The sequence below is a fragment of the Chrysemys picta genome, chromosome 1 (genome assembly GCF_011386835.1).
Source record: "Chrysemys picta bellii isolate R12L10 chromosome 1, ASM1138683v2, whole genome shotgun sequence".
NCBI classification, from domain to species: Eukaryota; Metazoa; Chordata; order Testudines; family Emydidae; genus Chrysemys; species Chrysemys picta.
Genome location: NC_088791.1, coordinates 56,423,193 through 56,445,986, shown reverse-complemented (window position 1 = coordinate 56,445,986; position 22,794 = coordinate 56,423,193). Strand labels below are relative to the sequence as shown.

Sequence of the window (22,794 nt, the reverse complement as noted above, 5' to 3'; positions counted from 1 at the left end):
ATGTAGAGTTTGGATTCATTTTATCAAAACTCCTTTATAACTTAACATTTGCAAGATGTTCACTTTCTAAAGACCAAGTTACCCAGCCTACATTAATTGAATGCTTATTGTTTCTTATCCTTTCACACAGAGGAGTCATTTTGAGCCAGCCCCTTATCCTGCCCTGACATTTTCTTTGTTTTAACCTCTGGCTCACCTCACATGTTACACAGTCATATATGAAACAATAAGGACATATAATTACAAGTGCTGGTATCCGTGTGTGACGGGTTGGATCACAGAAACCCCCTTGGGAGCTGCCACCCGATGTGCAAAGACTACCCCTGCTTCTGTTTTCCCTGCCAGCTCAGGACTCCGGCACCCTGTCTTGCTGAGCCAGACACTCCTGTTTGGCTCCAGACACAGATCCAGGGTCTGAATCACTTGTCCCAAAGCTGCAAGTTTACCTGAAAACAGCTCGCAGTAGCGTGCTTGTCTTTAGCACTCAGATGCCCAACTCCCAATGGGGTCTAAACCCAGATAAATCCGTTTTACCCTGTATAAAGCTTATACAGGGCAAACTCATAAATTGTTCGCCCTCTATAACACTGATAGAGAGATATGCACAGTTGTTTGCTCCCCCAGGTATTAATACATACTCTGAGTGAATTACTAAATAGAAAGTGATTTTATTAAATACAGACAGTAGGATTTAAGTGGTTCAAAGTAGTAACAGACAGAACAAAGTAAGTCACCAAGCAAAATAAAATAAAATGCGCAAATCTATGCCTAATCAAACTAAATACAGATAATCTCACCCTCAGAGATGTTTCAGTAAGTTTTTCTCAGACTGGACACCTTCCAGGCCTGGGCACAATTCTTTCCCCTGGTACAGCTCTTGTTGCAGCTTAGGTGGTAGCTAGGGGATTCTTCATGATGGCTTCCCTCCCCCTCTCTGTTCTTTTCCCCCCCTTTATATATCTTTTGCATAAGGCGGGAATCCTTTGTCTCTCTGGGTTTCCACCCCCCCTCACTGGAAAAGCACCAGGTTAAAGCTGGATTCCAGTTCAGGTGACATGATCACATGTCACTGCAAGACTTCATTACTCACTTGCCAGCACACACATATACAGGAAGACTCACAGGTAAATACAGCCATCTGCAGACAATGGGAGTCATCAAGATTCCAAACCATCATTAATGGTCCACACTTTACACAATTACAATAGGCCCTCAGAGTTACATTTTATATTTCTAGTTTTAGATACAAGAGTGGTACATTTATACAAATCAGATGATCACACTCAGTAGATTATAAGCTTTGTAATGATACCTTACAAGAGACCTTTTGCGTGAGGCATATCCCAGTTACTTACATTCACTTATTACCGTATTTTCTCTAAAACTATCTCAGTTACATTATATTGACTTATTATTAAGTTTTTATAAAACCATATAGACTGCACAACGTCACACCCTCCTCCTGAACTTACTGCCAGAGACTTGGACACTGACCATGGCGGAGGCAGTATACCTAAAATTCGTTTTTGGGCTCCCCTATGGGGCAGACACTACTGTGTCCCCCAAAAGGGAAAGAGACCTTGACCCAGCTGTAGGCTCACAGCTTCCAGCTATGAGGGACCTTTCGCTGGCCAGCAAAATCCCCCCCCTTTCACTCAGGTTGGGTTTGCTTCCAGCTAGAGTTCTTGGGGTTTGTTCCCACCGCAGCAGTCACCAGGACCCCAACTTCCAGCTCCAGGATACATGTTTCTGTGCACCTCTTTCACTTCATTACAGCCAGGTCATGCTTCTGGGTCTTAATTGCTTTGTCTCTTAAGTCCAGGCTGGTGGGCAGCCTTTCCTTTTTCCAGGTCAGCCTTTCCCCAGGCAAATTGTACATCAATTTCCATTTGTCTTCCCTTGAGACCATCACTTGATGAGCTGGGATACCACAGAGAACACCCTCCTGCCAGAACAGGCACCCCTCCACTCCTGTCTTGCTAAATTAGACACCCCAGTCAGCTTCAGCACAGACAGAGGTTGGGCCACACCCATCTGCAGTTCACTGAAACTGAGATGCACTCAGCTCAGGGGCTTCTTAGTTAACAGAGACATTCCCAGCGCCCATTGTTCAGTCTTTCTGGGCAATTTGCAACTTGTGTAGTTTTAAGTTCTTTTGATCTTCATTCTTACTTATTTTGCTTCTTTTTCTGTCCCTACTTCCCTTTCCCGAAATAAGCAAACAGAAAATAACAAACCAGTAACCACTTTGTCTGTTCTCCAGCCACCACACTTAAAACTCACTTAAAATCACTACCAGTATCTCAAAGCAATCAGCTGTGCACAGACCCTGCTCGACTACGCCACTGTGACGGGTTGGATCACAGAAACCCCCTTGGGAGCTGCCACCCGATGTGCAAAGACTACCCCTGCTTCTGTTTTCCCTGCCAGCTCAGGACTCCGGCACCCTGTCTTGCTGAGCCAGACACTCCTGTTTGGCTCCAGACACAGATCCAGGGTCTGAATCACTTGTCCCAAAGCTGCAAGTTTACCTGAAAACAGCTCGCAGTAGCGTGCTTGTCTTTAGCACTCAGATGCCCAACTCCCAATGGGGTCTAAACCCAGATAAATCCGTTTTACCCTGTATAAAGCTTATACAGGGCAAACTCATAAATTGTTCGCCCTCTATAACACTGATAGAGAGATATGCACAGTTGTTTGCTCCCCCAGGTATTAATACATACTCTGAGTGAATTACTAAATAGAAAGTGATTTTATTAAATACAGACAGTAGGATTTAAGTGGTTCAAAGTAGTAACAGACAGAACAAAGTAAGTCACCAAGCAAAATAAAATAAAATGCGCAAATCTATGCCTAATCAAACTAAATACAGATAATCTCACCCTCAGAGATGTTTCAGTAAGTTTTTCTCAGACTGGACACCTTCCAGGCCTGGGCACAATTCTTTCCCCTGGTACAGCTCTTGTTGCAGCTTAGGTGGTAGCTAGGGGATTCTTCATGATGGCTTCCCTCCCCCTCTCTGTTCTTTTCCCCCCCTTTATATATCTTTTGCATAAGGCGGGAATCCTTTGTCTCTCTGGGTTTCCACCCCCCCTCACTGGAAAAGCACCAGGTTAAAGCTGGATTCCAGTTCAGGTGACATGATCACATGTCACTGCAAGACTTCATTACTCACTTGCCAGCACACACATATACAGGAAGACTCACAGGTAAATACAGCCATCTGCAGACAATGGGAGTCATCAAGATTCCAAACCATCATTAATGGTCCACACTTTACACAATTACAATAGGCCCTCAGAGTTACATTTTATATTTTTAGTTTTAGATACAAGAGTGGTACATTTATACAAATCAGATGATCACACTCAGTAGATTATAAGCTTTGTAATGATACCTTACAAGAGACCTTTTGCGTGAGGCATATCCCAGTTACTTACATTCACTTATTACCGTATTTTCTCTAAAACTATCTCAGTTACATTATATTGACTTATTATTAAGTTTTTATAAAACCATATAGACTGCACAACGTCACACCGTGCTTTGAGAACAAAGGTTTGGACACACTAGGTGTTTTGTACTGAAATAGATAACAGGTTTCACTAGATCTTTGTTTCAAGGTTTTACTTGTGCACCAGATAGATTTGTTCTATAAATAACCATTTTAAATGGAAAAGCTGTAATTTGTTTGTCATACCCAGTGCTCAGCATCATGTAGGAAAAAGGAAACACGCCGGAAGGTCAAGTGTGTGGATGAAAACAAGATCCAAGTAAATGAAAGTTCCTGTGATCCTGCCACAAAGCCTCCATCGATCAAAAAATGCAGGATTGCTCCCTGTAAATATGTTGTGGTTACAGGAGACTTGTCACAGGTAAATTAATCATATTGCTAACCAAATTTTCATTTTGATGTTGTATATCAGATAATATTAATATAAATTGTATATTCTGTGTAAAAAAAAATATTTTAGACTTTTTCCGCATGGGACATTCACACCAGCCATGATTTCTTATTGTGGCTCCAATACCACAATCCTATGTGGTTGTGTTCCACAATCTGTTGCAGCTCTGGGTGGGAGGAGTCCTGATGGGTAGGTATTTTCTGGTACCTGTGGGTGGGGGCAACAGCGAGAATACTTAAACTCTTCTCCTCCTCCCACTGCATTTGTGCTGCACTCTGAGCCTGTGGGCGGGGCTGAGTACTGTGAGTGCTGGAGGACACCGGCTCTAGACTGTCAGCTTCTCACCATCTTTAAGTGACTCTTCTCTGGAGCAGAGTACAGGGGGTAAAGGAATAGCAGGAACTGTAATGGGGTGAAATGGCATCAGCAGGAAGATAAAGGGAGCTTCTTCTTTTCTATCAGTTTTCTCCCCCTTGTTTGCAGCAGCCCCCATGTTTTAGAGATTTTGCCATGATCTACTAGCCACACCTCACGACCCACCTGAAGATTCTCAGTTAAAGAACAGCTGCTCCTCTTGGTCCTAACCACCAAATTCCTTTTCTGTGTACTGAAGAACCTCTCCTGGGGCCTCATCCAAAGCCCCACTGAAGTCAGTGGGAGTCTTTCCGTTGAGTTCAGTAGGCTTTACATCGGGCTCCTGGACCATTGGACCTTTCTCACCTGCACTGTGTGGAGGTAACTGCAAAGCCAGGTTCCCACCTTGGGACAGGGGATGGCATGAGCTCCCACCTCCAAAGGCTCCATAAGCCCCGAGGCATAGTTATTATAGCGCTCCATTTCTGTACTCTGCCAGATCATTACTAAGATCTGCTGGGCCAGCATATGTGGGAATAATGGCTACTACACCCCATACTCCCACTGAAGAGAGGATCAGAACTCACTAACTCTATATTCTGATGCTGCAAATATCATCGAAAATAATGCTTTTTGTTATTATTTCAGTGTTCAGCCAGCTGTGGGCTTGATTACTGGCAAAGGATCACATACTGTATTGGAATCCACACTATTCGGAATAATCGTGCCTATGGTCTTCGCTCGGTAGCATATCGAGATTGCCCAATAGTGCCTTCCCCACACATTTATAAATGTAATATCAGGGGATGTTTACAAGCAGCTACTTGGAAGGTGGGGAAATGGAGCAAAGTGAGTATAAATGTGCAAACTAAAACTTTACAGTTGCCTCAAACACAAAAAAGTTTACCAAAATGTATTTGCTGACAGTGTTAATGATTTATTTTCTTCTGAACTTCTGGTTATATGTGCAGTGCTCAGTAGCTTGTGGAGTGGGAATAAAGGAAAGAAGAGTAGAATGCATGACTGAAAATGGTTTATCCAGTGGCTTATGCCTGTCACGTTTAAAACCAGCAGCCAGAAAGATCTGTCATGCAAAAGAATGTAAGTAATTGACAGTGATGATTTTCTACTGTACTAAATGCTTTCTTGGGATATTTATGTAAAAACTGTAAAATAAATATATTTTCACACAAATATACACGAGTAGCTGTTCAGATTCAATTATCAGTTCATGAAATATTGATATGGTTCAATCATTCATTTTTAAGGTGAAGCTTTCACCAGCTGCAAAGAAATCCAGATTAAAAAAAGGATTAGAAAGGATGGTGAATATTTACTAAACATCAAAGGAAGATTGATAAAGGTACTATTAACATTTCTATCACAAGGGGTGGGTTGTGAAATAAAACTTGTATTATGTAATAAGGATTATATTTTTGGTTGTAGATTTATTGTTCGGGGATGCAGTTTGAGAATCCCAGAGAATATTTAACATTGGTTAAAGGTGAAGCAGACAACTTTTCTGAAGTATATGGATACAGGTATAAAGGGCTTGTTTTTAAGTCAGTGCGGTTCTTACTTTATGAAATGTATTCGGTACTTTGAAACTATAAAGCAGAGTTTTTCTTTGTGGGAGCATATGCATAGAAATATATTTGGGCCCAATTTTCAAAGATGTAGGCATGCAAATGTACATCACTAATGTAAATATATTTCCATACTGAATTTGTGTGTACCTGCAGTAACTGACCTTACAAATGACCTTTTATTATTTCAGTGAAAATAGCACCTGGTTATACCAGTGCTGCAGTTGGCCCAAGTGTATAAATGTCCTACTATTCAATATGTTTTGTGAGGTATTCTGTGCGTAGTATACAATGATTTGATTATTATTCAGTATGATAATACTTTAGAAAGCATATCAAAATAGAAACCAAAATGTGCTATTGCAGGTTACAAAATCCATACGAATGTCCTTTCAATGGAAGCAGAAGGCAAGACTGTGCATGCAGAAATGACTACCTTGCTGCTGGACACACTATTTTTAGCAAAATAAGAATTGATATAATCTCTATGCAAATTAAAAGTAAGTGTTTATATATTATTATAGAACTCTATGTAATATGATCCTTCTGTTGGAATTTTAAAGTGACTACTATAAATGCAAATTTAGGACCCAGTTGTGCCATTTCTAAACAAACAAAACTCTCAACTTCTGTGGCAATGAATGAAACAGAGAACTTCACAGGTTGAAACCTTACGCTTTCATGGGTGTCTCCTAACTTTAATACACATGCATAATCTGCATGTGTCTGTGTTTCTCAAGAGCAGAACTAAGCCTTTTCCTATAGCAGATTACATGGATTTTGTTTTCCAAATCTAGAGATGTGTTCAAGGGACCCGTCTAGGTTCAAGGTGTGTTCAAGCACCCAAGCTTTATGTTTATGTAAGTTGATGATGATCATGAAAAAAAGGGATAAGAAGGGAAGTAGGACGTTGACTGACTGAAAATCAGTACTTTTTATTAAAACCATTAACTCTAATCCTAAATTTGGAGGTATGGGGGAGTGTGATGTGTGGTTTATTATTATTTTTGTTAATATGAATGTGTCAGGTTGTATGCATTCATATGAGATCAACACTTAAAAGAAAGTCCAAATTTACTTGGACTTTAGAATGTAAAACATTTAAGAAACTCAATACAAATAAAAGCAAAACCCAATTGTATTTATCCTCCCATTACAGAACACTTTTTAAAAAAATGTTCAGCACAATTCATAAATTTTAAGATCAGATGGGACCATTAGATCATTTAGTTTGTTCTCCTGTATATCACAGGCCGATTTCACCCAGTTACCTTCATATTGAGCCCAATAACTTGTTTGATTAAAGCATATCTTCCAAAAGGGCATGCAGTCTCGATCTGAAGACATCAAGAGATGGAGAATCTACCATTTCCCTTGTTAGTTTGTTCCAATGGTCAATCACCCACACTATTAAAAATGTGCACCTTATCTCCAATTTGAATTTGTCTGGCTTTAACTTCAAGCCATTGGTTCTTGTTATGCCCTAATCTACTAGTTAAAGGGCCCTTCTCGCCCTGAAAAAATGTATACACTTTAATATATACAACAACAAAAATAAAACCAAATTTAACATATGCCACAAATGGACAACAAAATTAGATGTTAAAACAAGTCATAAGAGTTCTTATTTTGTTAACATGCAGTTCTGTGAATTAATAAACTCAAGGTGTTAATGCAATCTCTTAATTATTTATGTAGTTTTTTCTTCATTTAGTGGCGAGTGGACAGGGGTCTACTGTGCCTCTGAGTGTGTTGCATTTTGTAATCTAGCTGGAATATTTTCATTAATCAAAGATGTTCAATTTCCAGGCCTTAGGCACTTATTTCTAGAAATTATTTGGGGGAAATTCTGTGACCTGGGTTATACATGAGGTCAGACTAGATGATCACAATGATCCCTTCTTGCCTTGGAATCTATGAGACAACATTGTCACTATTACATGTTTGAATTAAACATGCTATTTAAAATGTACATGGAAGCAGTTTACTGAAGTAATACTTTTGCTACTTTCTGCATATTGCTTATCTACTGATAAAAAGCAACAATTTTAATGCAACAATTCCAGTGCTAAATAATTGTCATATCTGTTTATTAGCTACAGACCTTCTCTTTGCTCAGAATGTATTTGGGAGAGCTGTTCCTTTTGCTACAGCTGGCGATTGCTATAGTGCTGCCAGATGCCCACAGGTATTTATAATTTTTTCATGAAATTAACACTTAAGAAAAAGATCATTTTACTAGAGGTCTTAGTAGGAAGATGCAATAAGCTCTAATGTACACTCAATATTCTGTATAAAAATACAGTACATTAATAAATAATTGCTTCTTGCTCCCTTCTTTTCTATTCCTCCATCCCTTACATTTGCTCCCTGAAATTGTTTTCCCCACATCTCTCTCCTTTGCTGTCCCTCATGTTCCTGCTCCATGTATAAGTATCCAATCTGCTATTGATCTCTTGTGTTCCTGCCTCTTGCAGGAGTTGTTCTGATGTTCTTCTGATGTGAAATACCCCTTACATTTTTTGCACGTCTTTCCAATGTCCTTCTAATCCCTCTTTCCAGCTCTCCTCCCTTGCTAAGGCCCCATCAAATTTCTCATTTCCTCTCCATCCCTTTCCTTCTCCCCTTCTTTTGATCCCTTTTGGGACAGCAGTATCAGCTAACTCCCCTTCTGTCGGTATTGTCTCTTGGTTTCTCTGCTCCTATGATGTATATGGCATGAGACATTCATTCACATAAAGAGTGGAGGAGCTGAAAGGCAGTACTTCAAGATAAGTCAGCCGTTGGCCACTCAGCAGCAAAAGAACACTTCCCACTATATGTTGTGAGTTGCCTTAATGACCTGGGACATCATGAAACAGATCGGAATACCTGTGTGGAGAAAGAGCAGAGGTCTACTAAATGCAGATACAATAAGGCATCCCAAGCAGCCAAATGTCATCCACTGGCCTAAGACCAGCACCAGAATACAGTAACCAGAAAATTAAACCACAAATAAACAAAAATCTTCACAAGTGCTTCAGAGCACTGGCTACTGACAAAAATATCGTAGGGCCAAATCCACTACTGACCTAAGTGGGCACAGCTCTATTGAACTGCCTCTCTTTACACCAGTGGTGAACATGACCTTTATTAACTAATGATAATGGATTCAGCTAATTGGGAATATATCTCTGCACTGACGAGTTCACCTATAGGAGATGCCTTGAAGGAGTGCTGCTGGTCTCTGTCCAGATCAATTGCACCGCTTCCTTCACACTCAAAGTTTTTCAAATCTGTTCCCAAGCCTGAATATTATACATGACAGGCAACTGCTGTGCCATCAATATAATTGCACACATGCAACTTTCATTTATTTCTGCAACATGACATCACTGTGGATGAAGTTACTTCGTGAAATACTATGGGTCTATGATTATGGAATAAGCTGCACTACATTTACATTAATTTTCTCCAGATGCAGTATTCCATAAAATTAATACATTCCACTTCCTTGATACTCAAAGAACCACCTCACCTGTGTAACATATCAGCATGTGCCAGTACACCTAGGGGTATGAGTTCTACAAAATAAAAAGAGCAACTAGATATGAAAATATACAGAAAATAAGTTATACCAAACTATACGAGACTGAATTTTCATGACGTTTTCAGCATCTATATGAATCACAAGTGTGACACTTGAATGGTGCATATGCATCAGTAGTACCCTGAAATAAAAATAAACTCTTCATCCAGTACTTACAGTCCTTTGTATGTAGTTTATTTTTGCTAAAGCTTGGGTACTATCATAATACAGGTATCTCATGAACACCTTAACGTTTACACCTTTAAACTAGGCTTGGAAGGATTAGATTTCAGTAAAAGTCGGTAAATGTTGATTTCACTGTATACCACAAACTGAGAAAAAAGTATTTCCATTGATGATCATTGAAATTTACAGATAGGCAAAATAAGAAAAATGCTGTTAAAAAACTTTATTAGAGTCAAAATCCAGTGATTAGATTTTAGAATTAAGCTCGTTAAAAATGGACTAGTGATTCAATAGGAAAACCAGGTATGATTTGTTGATTTAACGTATTCACTTTGTATATTTTTACATGTGATGTTGACAATTTGTGTTTTAATATTTATAAAGCTTTAACTTTTTGAATCTCAACATCTGTCATTAAATAATTGTCTGACCTCCTCAGAATTTCACAACTGTGAAAATTTAAATAGATAAAAATTGAAAAAATGCTTAAAGATAAACATTGATATTATCTGTCAAAATTGTAGAAAAAATTAAAATTGAAATTCTGCCAAGCCTAGATGAAACCACCCAACAGTAAGTAGAATATATATTTACCATGTTGGATTTTGGCAAAAGACTAAAACAGTAAAATGGGAAAGAGTCTTTCATGAAGTACTGTATGACTGGAGCTGATGGAGATTTCGATTGCATAGTACTAATCTCATAGCCTTTGTCACTTTACAAAATTTAAAACAAGCACATTCAGTACAGGTTTGATTCAGTTTTCATTAAAGTTAATTGCAAAATTCTCATTGGCTACTAAGGGAAGTAAGTTTTGGCACTGTCTGTATGTACATACACACAGAGAGAGTATTTACTGACATGTTTGTTTAAAACATCAACCACAATATTGCATTAATGTAGTTTATTCAATTTCTGGAACTTGTCTTCTGTGTCACCATTTATTTTCTAAAGTGGAAAAAATTAGTGGAAAAAGGGTAGTATAGTTTCTAGTTCCGAACATGTTGTCTGTTCTAAAGTGTATTTCAAGTCCATCTTTGATATTTATTTCTAAATACAGGTTTGCATATAAAAGGGCTCTGGAATCTATGCAATTCTCTGAAATTGTGTTTATTGTACAACATTAGGGGGGAGGGATAGCTCAGTGGTTTGAGCATTGGCCTGCTAACCCCAGGGTTGTGAGTTCAATCCTTGAGGGGGCCACTTAGGGATCTGGGGCAAAATCAGTACTTGGTCCTGCTAGTGAAGGCAGGGGGCTGGACTCGATGACCTTTCAAGGTCCCTTCCAGTTCTAGGAGATGGGATATCTCCATTAATTTATTTTATTTTATTAATTTATAATGTATAAATTTATTGTATTTAGCAGTGAATTTAATTTAAATATTTATTTGTATCAGTATTGATTGCTTTTGTTAAGAGGTATATTAAGTATTATGTAAGCATTGAAGAGTGAGTTATCACTTTCAGAATAGGGTGAGGCACTTGATCGGATACTGCACTTGAAAAAGGCTGAGAGCTGTGAGTAGGAGAGAAGGATTTGTCTGTAGTTGCCAGAGTGTGGCAGTCCCTGCCTATGTAGCTCCAAAAAGTTCAGAACAGTTTAAAATATTTATCTTCTGAGAAATTGTTGTTTCAGGTGTTGTAGCTGTCTTGGTCCCAGGACATGAGAGTGACAAGGTGGGTGAGGTAATATCTTTTACTGGACCAACATCTGTTGGTGAAAGACAAGCATTTGAGCTCCACAAAGTTCTTCTTCAAAGCTTCAGAAGCTTGTTTCTTTCACCCACAGAGTTTAGTCCAAAAGAAGATATTACCTCACCCTCTTTGTCTATCTTTAAGAAAGCAGGCCTCATTCTGGCAGGTCTTGTATTTTTTAATACACAACTTAAAATAAAGTCATCAGATTTCAATTAGGAATAATAAGCAATCCACTTCAGATAAAATGTGACTCAAACCCAAAACATGAACCAATCCAAAAAGTTTGAGGTTTTCAGAAATTCAGATAATTTGTAAAGTATTTTTGAAATTCGTTGTTGATCTCTCAAAATGTCTGGCTTTTGACCAGAATTGTTATTTGATTATTAAGATAACTGATGTTATGTTATATGGTATTGTAATTATGCCAATGATCTAATAATTGGTATTATTTAGCATTATTTCCCATCGCCAGTAAACCAGAAATTACTGCAAGGATCACAATAAAACTGTTTGTACCAGAATTTCAGCAATGTCTCTTGATGAAAAGGCTTGTTTATGTTTCAAATAAATATCAGAAATTTTGGATGTTTCTCTAATCTAAACTGAACTCCTGATCATTATGTTTTTGTCCATAATTAATTCCTTTGCAAAAACTATCCGGGAACATCACAAAATGTCTGAGTATTTGATGTAACCTAATTTTTTATTATAATAGGGGAGAAAAATATTAAAATAATAATTTACTGTCAAGGTATAAGAGATGGTGAGCAAGCTAAATACAGTAAAAGGCTTGTGTGTGCCAACATAGAGGTTTCTAGGCTTTTTGACTTTAGAAATACAAAGTTCAGTATGGAACATAAGGTTACAATGCAATACTCTAAGTAGTATTTGCTAATGTTAAGTGTCTTAAAGTTTGTACATAAGCTCTGTACTTTGATTTGTTTTTTCTTGATAGGGGCAGTTCAGCATTAATTTGACAGGCACTGGACTGAGGCTATCCAGTACAGCTAGATGGATTGCTCAGGGCAATTATGCAACTGTTGATATACACAAATCCCAAGTAAGTAGTTTTGCATATATTTTGTCTATTCTCGACTTGACTGAGACACTTTCATATATACTTCAGAGCTGTAGGAAGTGGTGGTAGTGATTCAGTAGGGACCACTCTTTGATCTCAGTCATTTCCGAATCAAAATGGTGTTCAAGGCCACTGACATGTTTGAGGAGATGAGATATAACACTGAGGTCTGACAACTTGTGGTCACTGAAGATCTCATGTCATCTTTCATAAGAGTTAAGAGTGTTTTAATCCTGTTCTCCTAACAACATTCCAACCTAGGTAAGTACCTTCATCCTAGCTAGCTTTCCCATAGAATTTTCAGATGACACAGTGGCATTATCCAGGTGATTAATCTTTTTTACGATATCTATTGTGCGGAATTCTCTTGGATCTTTTATCTCCTACAGAATTCATGCAGGAAATCGAAAGAGCATTAGGGTATAAATAGTATAAAACACACATTGGTTAATTAACCACTAGTCCATACATGTTTTTCGTAAATTCATTAAATTTCAAATAGCCACATGGATATATATTATTATTTATATTGCAGTACATTCTAACATTGCACAGTTAGCCTTGCAATCTCTGAAGGTACACAGTGTATATGGATCAAGAATTTATGAACTTGTCTATTCTGTAGGATAGTGCACGGTCAGAGGGCTGTAAATTGTAGAATGCTCTAAAGGATTGCACTTTAACTGCCCTGCATAGACCCTGCTGACACAGTCTAATAGGCATAGGCGCTGACTCCGTGGGTGCTCCAGGGCTGGAGCACCCACAGAAAAAAGTTAGCAGGTGCTTAGCACCCACTGGCAGTCAGCTCCTCCTCCTGCCCGCCAGCGGCCCTGCAGATCAACTCCTCCCCCTCCCTCCCAGCACCTCCTGCCCATCGGGATCAGCAGTTCTGCAGCATGCAGGAGGTGCTGGGGGGAGGGGGAGGAGTGGGGATGGGGCACGCTCAGGGAAGCGGGAGGGAAGAGGCGGGGTGGGGGTGGAGCGTGGGTGAGGATGGGGCCTGGGGTGGAAGCAGGAAGAGGCAGGGCAGGATGCGGGTTTGAGGCCTGCAGTTGAGCACCCCTGGAATAAGTAGGAAGCTGGCACCTGTGCTAATAGGTACCTGTTGCCCATTGACATAGTCCTGTCTGAAACAGTGCTACATTAACATATGCTAGGAACCTTTAGGAGGGCATTTGTCTACAATTTACAGCCCTCTGGTATATGCTGCTGCACTGTCTGGACAAACCCAGTGTGTTCACTATGGGTTCGAGTTAATTTGATCTTGTCTTCCAGATACAGTAGTCTTCAGTGGGATGTGTCAAAGGTTCTAATGAGTCAGCATTTTATTAAACTGTTGTGTGTAACTATGGCATTGGTAGTTTCTCTTGACTGAGTTCTCACTATTTTTGCCTCTCTAATTTCCAGGATGGTACTAAAATATATGGAAGATGTGGAGGGTTCTGTGGGAAATGTATTCCTAACACAAGTATTGGTCTCCAACTTCAAATACAGTAAAAACCCTGAAGTGGTAAGAACATCAAAAGCAGGAAAATCTGTCTTTAAGGTGCAAATTCTAGGTGCTATTATTTTTTTCAGTCTTTCATCTCTGAAATGTTAATTTACTACTAAGAATTCCTTCCCATTTTCTTCAGTGTTCAGGGGTGCATATCATTGTTTAATCATTTAGTGATGGGCTAACAGGTGCATAAACCACAATCATAAACCCTCAGGTTTTAATAAAGAGGTATTCATTCAATGTACAGTATATACAAACAAATAAAATAAACTGCACTGATGTTACTGCTGGTAACACCTTAAACTGGACCATAATTGTAATACTGTACCTGCAACTAATCAGTGCACCTCATTGTACAATGTACATTAAAATGCATATACTGTGCTGATTTTGTTGATCAACTATATTAACGTGTAGAAAAGAAGGAAACCAATTCATAATTTCAACTACTTTCAGCTTTATGAAACCTGTTGGGAATTATGTTTTGTCAACAATTTACATCAGAAGAGTGCATCATCAATATACTTTTTCCTGATACAGTTTCTATAGGTTTTTTTTTTCATTTCTGTGTTATTAAAAACATTCATTCTCTCTCTCTTTTTGTGGTGCTCAAACAGTAATATTAATTTTGGAAAGTGTGGTTCAAACTCTGTAGTCTCCATGAAAAATGTTAAACATCAAAACGCTGTTTTGTTGTGGATAAAAGAAAATAAAGAAACACATCATAGTTTGAAAATCTATGAATAAAACCCTACCTCTCACACAACTGTGTATACTGTAAAAGCAGTATACAATTTAGTATGCGGTTGTATAACTATACATATTTACTTAACCTCTGCCCAGATACTCCAGACATTTTATTTGTTGGAAGTGGCTAACAGCATATTAACAAAAGCCCTATCTTGTCTCACTTTCACACCCAGAATTCCCATTGACCTTAGTGAAAGTTCTGGGTTCAACAAGGGAAGGTAGGGTTAGGCCAAAGTGTGTGTAGTGCACGTTTTTGAGAAGTGCAGTTTAATTTTTCAGAGGGCAATAAATGCAACTGTAATGTGCACTGTTAAAAGTGCTTCAGCCTAGAAAAATTAAACGTATAGGAGGAAATGTTTAAATTTCAGACATGATTTAGCTGTTTGATTTGTTGTTTAGAATTAGTCCAAGTCCAGAAATAAGTACAGACTAAAGATAACCTGTTTCAGGTAAATTCTCAGGTATTCAAAATAAGATTTTCTATGTGCATAAAACGACACATTATGTACTAGATAATTATAGGCATTTTTCAACTCTAAACCAAATATCAGCTAACTATTTATATGCCAGTGAGAACTGGTAGGTCATATGGCAGCTATAGCTTAGTTTTACCCATAAAGTGTTAGCCAAGTTAGGAATACATTTTAATGAAAGGCTATATTGTACCACATACGTTTAAGCAGTTGCTTTTTAGATAACACATGTAGATGACTATTTTGTGATCTCTGTATCAGAAAAGTATTTTTGCACTATGTGCCTTATACTAGTTGTAAACGTGTATAAGAAATATATAACACTATTTTCCTAGAAATGTTTACATTTATAATTAAAATGTTGTAATTTATAAAATATTTATATAATAAATATGCTTGTGTGATTGACACTTGAGTACTTTTGTTTATTTTTTCCACACTGAAGTATAGTATAGTATTTCAAAAATAATGAAGCTGTTGTATACCTTCAGAATAGTTAAAACTCCTAGCATCATTTGAGCAAAATACAACATATATTTTAATTCTTGAAATAATTGCCACACAATCAGTTGTATTCACTGTAGCGGCAAACAGAAATCAATGTGTAGTGAGATTCATTTTTAAAATATATTATTAAAAAACTCCTTTGTATCTAGAACTGTATTCATGTCTCATGGATTTAAGGCCTAATCCTGCAAATCTTGAGCACTTAAAACTCACAGGTGAGTTTGGGGAATGCAAAGAACATAGTATCAGAGCTACAGGAAACTTTAATGTTGGAAAGATTTTACAGTACTTTGTTCTGTAGAAGAAAGAGCTAATATTGTGGTGTTAGGATTATGCTAAGTAAGGACCCAATCCTGCAGCAGGATATTATGCTGTTTTATTAAGGAATCCTCCATGCAGAGGTCTTTGGTTGATTAAGATTAATCACAGGACTAGTCTAGACAGCTTTACAGAGGAAGTGGCTGTTCAGATTATGGACCACTACATTCAATAAAGAAACACTGAAAAGATGCAGATATCATCAGCTACTATGTAACTAACTTTTTAAAGCATTTTAGTGAATGCCTTTTTTGGATCATCTTAGTAAGATTTATCCTTTTGTAAAGCATTTGGAATAATAACTGTTGATTGAAATGGCCAATTATAATAATTCAAAAGCTACAAAGGATACAGCTTCCATATACGATTCTCCATTACAAAATCACAAAATGAACGATGCTTGTTCTCATTCCAAAACTGTGCTTTATGATCAAGAAAATCCAGCTCCTCCCAGTTCATTGTCATGCAGAGAAAGTTTGGGCTAGATTCACAAAGGGTAGGTGTTACGTTGCTGAGTGTCACAGTGCCTAGCTTTTAGGCATGTAGAAAACCATTGGGATTCACAAAGCCTGAGTTAGGAATGTAGGATTCTTATACAATGAAAGGAGGGAGATGGGCATCTAAGAATGGGCTTCACAACAGCCAAAATGCTGAGCAGGGAACCGCCTAAGCTAACCACAGGGAGATGCCAAGGAGAGGATGTCCCCTAAGCCCTCTCCCTTCAGGGAGTTTAGTGTACAGGCTGGAAGAAGAAACCTACCTTTGCTTGGGATTCTCAGCTGTGAACCCTCTCCTGGAGTCAGGTGCCTATAGCATTTCTTGCAAGAAGCTAGGTGGGGGGAAAGAGAGAAAATGATTTTGTAGCCTAATGGGTAGGGCACTTACCTCAGAGGTGGGAGTCCCAGTAGCTATGGCTATTTATTTATTTATCCAACATAAAACAGCTTCACCAGGAGACAGTGAGGCACCCTCACATCAGAATGTCCCATAGACCGATTGTTAGGGCACTGGCCTTTGAAGTGGCAGCTCTAAGTTCAAATCCCTTCTCATCAGGCAGATGTGGGACTTGAATAGGGGTCTCCCATGCCCTGGGCATGTACCCTAACCACTGGGCTACAGGTTATAGGGGAAAGCCTCCTGCTGCCTGTTTTGTGTGGAGTTAGGCAGCCTCTGAGTGTGCCTACTGTATTGGGCCCTGCATGTGAGTTAGGCAGAGGAGTGTCTATCTTCCCCCAGTTTGTGAATCATTCTGGGGCTTAAGACAGCCGGATGGCTAGAGAGAGGCTACAATGCATATGCTGAGAGGCAGAAACACAGGCGCCAAGGGAACTTTTACTGCCAACATTTAGGCTCCGAGCAAGTTTAGGCACCTACAGGATTAGAAGGCAGCTAAGTGAGGGTTCTGTGAATCCCAGTGGTGCCAAAATCTGGAATTTAGGTGCCTGAAGTGGCAATTAGGTGCCAAAGATCCTTTGTGAATCTAGCCCTTAGTGCTTAACACTGGGGAATCATGCTAGTGTATTAATATCACCCAAGTAGACATGTTTCCCAGTAATAATGGCAGATTTTGCCTCCTGACCTTCGTGAAGCGGGGACCCTCTACATGCAGACCTCACTCTTCTAGTTCAGGCAGGGAGACAGCCAGCTCCCTCAGTGGCAATCTGTCCCCCTCCCCAGGACTCCAAGGAAGTTGTGCCTCAGGACAGGGATCCACAAGACAAGAAGGACTGGGACTGGGTAGGGTGGGAGCAGAAATTAGGCAGTGCCAGTCTGGGAGTGGGCAATAGCCGCTCTAAACAGCCAGATGCTAGAAGGCATATAAAGTAGAATGCGATTTCTAAAATGCTCCTGGTTTCAATAAGCTACAATAAAGTCATATTGTTATTTTGGAAAGGAAATTTAGGTTTTTTAAAGCTGTATGATTTTTTTTTAATTTTTAAAGTGCCCCATTAGCTGATACTAGCATTGGCTAGTGCTCCAGAGTTTTTCAATATAGGTATGTTGTCCATCATACTACACTACAATGGTCACCATTAAGTATCAATTTGCCTGCAGTTGCCACACCGTGGTATGAGATACTGCAGTTTTCTAATGTACTTAATGATGGGAAATAAAATCAAAGCTATTACATTTACTGCGCAGATTGAAATTTTAATCAAGTAACATCACGACCTCAAGATATTTTCTAATTTATGGGGTAAATTCATCATTGCACCCTGACCCCATCACAGTGTTAAACTTCCTCAGGCTGGATACAGCTGCACCATTCAGCTTGTACTTTGTAATGTACGAGGTATTCTGTGAGCAGGTCAGAGGGGAAGAGATGTTACTGAAGCACATGATACTTTGCTATAGCTGTTGCAGCAGACCATAAATTAGAGAGTTCCTAATTTAGGTGGGGGAAATGGAGGAGAAAAGTGGCTTAAATGTTCTTTTGCCCTTCACACTCTAACTTTGTGTTCCAGTGCCTGGTGCAGGAATAATATATGGAGATATACCTATCTCATAGAGCTGGAAAGGACCCTGAAAGGTCATGGAGTCCAGCCCCCTGCCTTCATTAGCAGGACCCAGCACTGATTTTGCCCCAGATCCCTAAGTGGCCTCTATCAAGGGCTGAACTCATGACTCTAAGGTTAGCAGGCCAAGGCTCAAACCACTGAGCTATCCCTCCCCCACATGGAAGGGGGATAACAGAAGATGTTCTGTCTCAGTAGGAAGGGGAGTTGACTGGATTTGCAGTTGATGGCCACCCTGAATCTTTGAAAGGTGCTTGGGTGCAGCCAGCTATGCGCCAACATTAGGATGCATCTCACGCCTTTCCTTCCCCAAATTCTGGGGGCAGGGCTTTGCGCCATGCTCTCTGGCCTGTTATTGGCCAGTTTATGGGATAGTTTATGGCAGGTAGTTAGCTGGCTCCGATGTCCTTGCCCTTTCAGGAATAAAAAACACCTTCTGGGTGCTGGGCAGTTTTCAGATCTCTAAGTGCAGAGTCCATCCTTATATCTTTTACTAAGCAAACTGTGTTTGTTTAGATTTTTAAAATCAAATTCACAACAAAATAGCGGAGTATTAATGTGGTTACAATAGTAACATTGAATAAATAGCTCTTTGTCATTAAAAACCTGTGGGCCAAAATCAACCTTTACTTATGCCAGCTGGGCTGAATTTATTCCTTTTCCTCTTTCCATTGAAAATACTTTTATAATAAATTCTTCAATGGAGCATGACTTTTGTGCTTCTCTGTCTGCCTGAGTTTTAGCACAAATGTTAGGGAGCATGTACTTCACTGTTCTGGCATTTTGTGAATTCCCCACTTCAGAATTTTGATTTATTTGGGAGGGAAGAGGGTTTTCATCAATCATTCTGTGCAAACTCACTAGTTTTTAATCTAAAGGGTATTTAAAGGACACATGCAGGTTAATGAATAGCGCTGATGAATTTGGCTACTTGATATTGTTGACATTATTTGCTCCTGTTTGAAGTCTTATGTACTGAAATGAAAACTATGGATCGTTCCTATAGTATTATGTTCTCATTTCCTTTAATTGACATCACACTAAATTTATACCACAATGTGAAGCTGGATCTGTGCTCCATATGACGAACCTTCTTAAAATGTTGTGTGCAGAGCGCCATCTTGTGGCTGCTACACATGCTAAACTACATTATGTCAATTGGAAAGCTAATCAATTTTAGTTTACACTTAGGGCATGTCTACACTGCTATTAAAAACCTGCAGCTGGCCTCTGCCATTTTTTAATTGTGATGCAAACGTTCAGTCTGAGACCAAAGACAAGGTTCTAGGAACCTGCGAGGTGAAAGGGTACCACAGCTCAGAGCTGGAATGTCTACACTGCGATTAACAGCCCCACAGCCCGAGCCCCACGAACCCAAGTCAGCTGGCACAGGCCAGCCGCAGGTGACCAGCTGGAGTCTAAACATACCCCGAGTAAGTGAAATGTTGGACAATCCAATACCTGTATTTGTCATTTTATTTTATACATTTCTCTTTTGGTGCTAAGGTTAAAATATACAAATTCTCCAAACACTAATAAAAATACAAAATTGTAAAGTTTAGAAAGTATTTTGACCATTTTTTCCCCCTAAATCACCAAATAAAATGTAAAATATATACGTGTGTGTGTAAGTGTATATATATTATATGAAACACTCAATGATGTCTAGTAAGCACAGAGACTATTTCTGAGGCACTATCCTCTTGCCCCCAAAACAATGCTCCAAAAAGGAGACAGGAAGGGATGAGGACTACAGGGAGTCACAGCTCTACTGCCCACGTGCAGCCCAGCAGAGCTGACTGGCCACATAAAAAGAGAAGAAAGTTGCTCCTCTTAAAGCTGTGTTACTTCCAGCACTCCCCCGGCACAGCTTGTGAAGTCAAGTGGCTTCATGCCCTCAGACAAGGCTATGGCTAAATGCCACATGTTACCCCTAGTGAATAGACATAATTTAAAATGCAAGAATATTGTGTGACTACATGTACTTTGTTCGTACTTTGGCAAGTCTCTCTCAGGTTTAATTATTTAGAATAATTCTTCCTCCTATCCCAGTAAATGGGCTGCCACATTTGTGTAAAAAGCATGACCTTTTTGTAAGAGGGCACCTCATTACAGTATCGGCTATTAAGCCTTTCCTGAGAGAAAGACAGACTTTTTTCATATTGCTTATTAGAGGTTATATCCAACTCCCATTGAAATCAATAGAAAAATCCCATTGACTTCATTGTGAGCTGGATCTGGCCCTAAATGCACAGGTTCAGCAAGCTCTAACGTGCTTTGAGAGTACCTAATACACACCCATTCTAAATGGATTATAAATAAAGAAGATCGATACCAAACCTTCAAAGACAGTCGCAACCCTTTTTCTACAGCCACAACAAAACCAAAAACAATTTGTATGCAGGAGTGTGTGTGTATACACACACATAAACCTAGAAAGGACTGGAGGATTGGGCTCCTTGTATTGAAAATATGGGCCCAGATTCTTTGCTTCCTTGGGTTTCCAGGGCAAGTAAAATTAGGGGAAAGAAGATCTTGTGGCTAATGGAAAGGGCTAGGATTCAGAACTACTGGGTTCCAGTCCCAACTCTACTACTGATTTGCTGTGTGACCTTGAGAAAGTCGTCTCACATCCCTATGTCTCAGTTTACCCATTGGAAAAATGGGGACAATAATACTAAACAACCTCCAAGGTAGTGAACCCCCCTCCTTATGCAGCTATGAAATATTGGCTCTGGTGGAAGTATTAGCATTCATTTCTTAGTGTTAGATATGGGGAGGTAGACTGAAGCGGAAAAGCCTTGCCTTTTGCACACTCAACAGCAAATGTCACTCAGGTCACTAGTTAGAATCTGGCAGGTAGGTTGTCTGGGGACTGCTCTAACCAGCACCATTTGGCAACAGTCCTCAAGGACTGTATGCCAGGTGGGGATAGCTGTGGTTTAGGGCCCTTCTTCCCCACACACCCACATACTGCAGCCATATGTGACAGGTAGCATAGGAGCTGAGTTCACTGGATATGTGTAAGCTGAGAGCATCTCAGCTTGGGTGAATTCACATCTGTCCAGATCTGTCTGCTCTCCAGCCACTTTGTGCCACCAAAGCAGTGCAAAAATATCACAATGCACCTGAGAATCTGATCAAGGCTACTGTAGTGTAACAGGTCACATTTGACTCACCATCGCAGCCCCTCCTGCTGGCCATCCTGGGGATTAGCTCAGGGTTGCCAGTGCACCCTCCTCAAGTGGTGTCTCACCCATCGTCTCTTTTGCCTCCAGAGTGTCCTCTTTTGGACACAGCCCTCTGGCTGTGCCCCACTCAGTTCTCTCCCCCCTTCTGGGGGACCCGACAGGCCTCAGTCCAGCCACTCACCTCAGTGGCAAACTGCAGTCCATGCACTGGCCACTCCACTCAGTGGCAAGTGGGGGGGGGAGGACAAAGAGAGGGGAGGACCTGGGCCCACCCACTACTCTGGGTCCCGGCCCAGGGATCCTATAGCTGGCAGCCAGGTACTGCCCCTCCTCCTACTCTACTGTTTGTTTCCCTGGGCCACTTCCCCATTGCCCTAGCACCTTTTCCGCTCTTGTATCAGGGCCTCAGTCTGGCAGCCATCAGGCTGGAGCTCCCTCTTGTTCCCTTGACCAGCACTGCTCTGTCCGGGGTGCTGTCTCTCTCAACCCTCCTACAGGTCAACCAGTCAGCCTCCAAGGAAAGATTGCCCCTGTTCTGCTCAGCAGCCCTTCTTATATGGGCCAGCCTGGCCCTGATTGGCTGCTCCACTAAGCCTTCTCCCTATTGGCTGGCTCAATAAGCCCTCCTCTAATTGGCTGGGTTCTGATCAGCCTCCCCAAGGCTGCTTTAACCCTTCTTCCACCTCTGTGGGGCAGCTGCCCCACCACATGTAGATAAAGGACACAATAAGCCAAATATAAGGTTCTGCAGAGGATACCTTTATTATGTTAATGTGTGGGCGGGAGGGTGGGAGTATGCACATATATGTGTTAATTTTTTTATGTGGCTTTATCTAACTTAAAGGCTATAATATCCAAGATGAGCTTTTAAAGACAGTGGAGGGTTTTTTTCATTCCATGGATCCTGAATGTTTTTAGCCTAGCTTCTCAATTTTATTTACTGGGTTGAGCAAAAAACTCTTTAAACTTTAGAACTTCTGTAAATAAAGTGTAGAGTTATTATTTGTATTACGGCAGTGCCTGGGAGCCCCAGACATAGGCCAGGACCTCATTTGGCAAGGTGCTATACAAACACAGAATACAAGGATGGTCTCAGGCCCAAGAAGTTTACAATCTAAGCAAAGAGTATTTTTCATTTATTCATTTCTAGATTTTAAAGCCGGAAG

The 22,794-nt window shown here is 40.0% G+C and overlaps 1 protein-coding gene across 5 annotated transcripts in view; it reads left to right on the top strand.

Annotated features, from left to right (window-relative positions):
• The window catches only part of ADAMTS20 (ADAM metallopeptidase with thrombospondin type 1 motif 20), a 185,196-nt gene extending 169,694 nt beyond the window's left edge, over window positions 1-15,502 (top strand). For 4 of the 5 annotated variants that reach the window (XM_065557469.1, XM_065557482.1, XM_065557456.1 and 1 more), the window contains 9 exons: window positions 3,705-3,875; window positions 4,908-5,108; window positions 5,231-5,360; window positions 5,528-5,622; window positions 5,706-5,800; window positions 6,212-6,345; window positions 7,942-8,033; window positions 12,253-12,357; window positions 13,783-15,502. In XM_065557469.1, coding sequence (XP_065413541.1) covers window positions 3,705-3,875; window positions 4,908-5,108; window positions 5,231-5,360; window positions 5,528-5,622; window positions 5,706-5,800; window positions 6,212-6,345; window positions 7,942-8,033; window positions 12,253-12,357; window positions 13,783-13,872 — 1,113 coding nt within the window. In that variant the 3' untranslated portion in view covers window positions 13,873-15,502. The remainder of the gene's footprint in view (window positions 1-3,704; window positions 3,876-4,907; window positions 5,109-5,230; window positions 5,361-5,527; window positions 5,623-5,705; window positions 5,801-6,211; window positions 6,346-7,941; window positions 8,034-12,252; window positions 12,358-13,782) is intronic. The other variant, XR_010590518.1, reaches the window with a different exon arrangement.
• The last annotated feature ends 7,292 nt before the right edge of the window (window positions 15,503-22,794 follow it).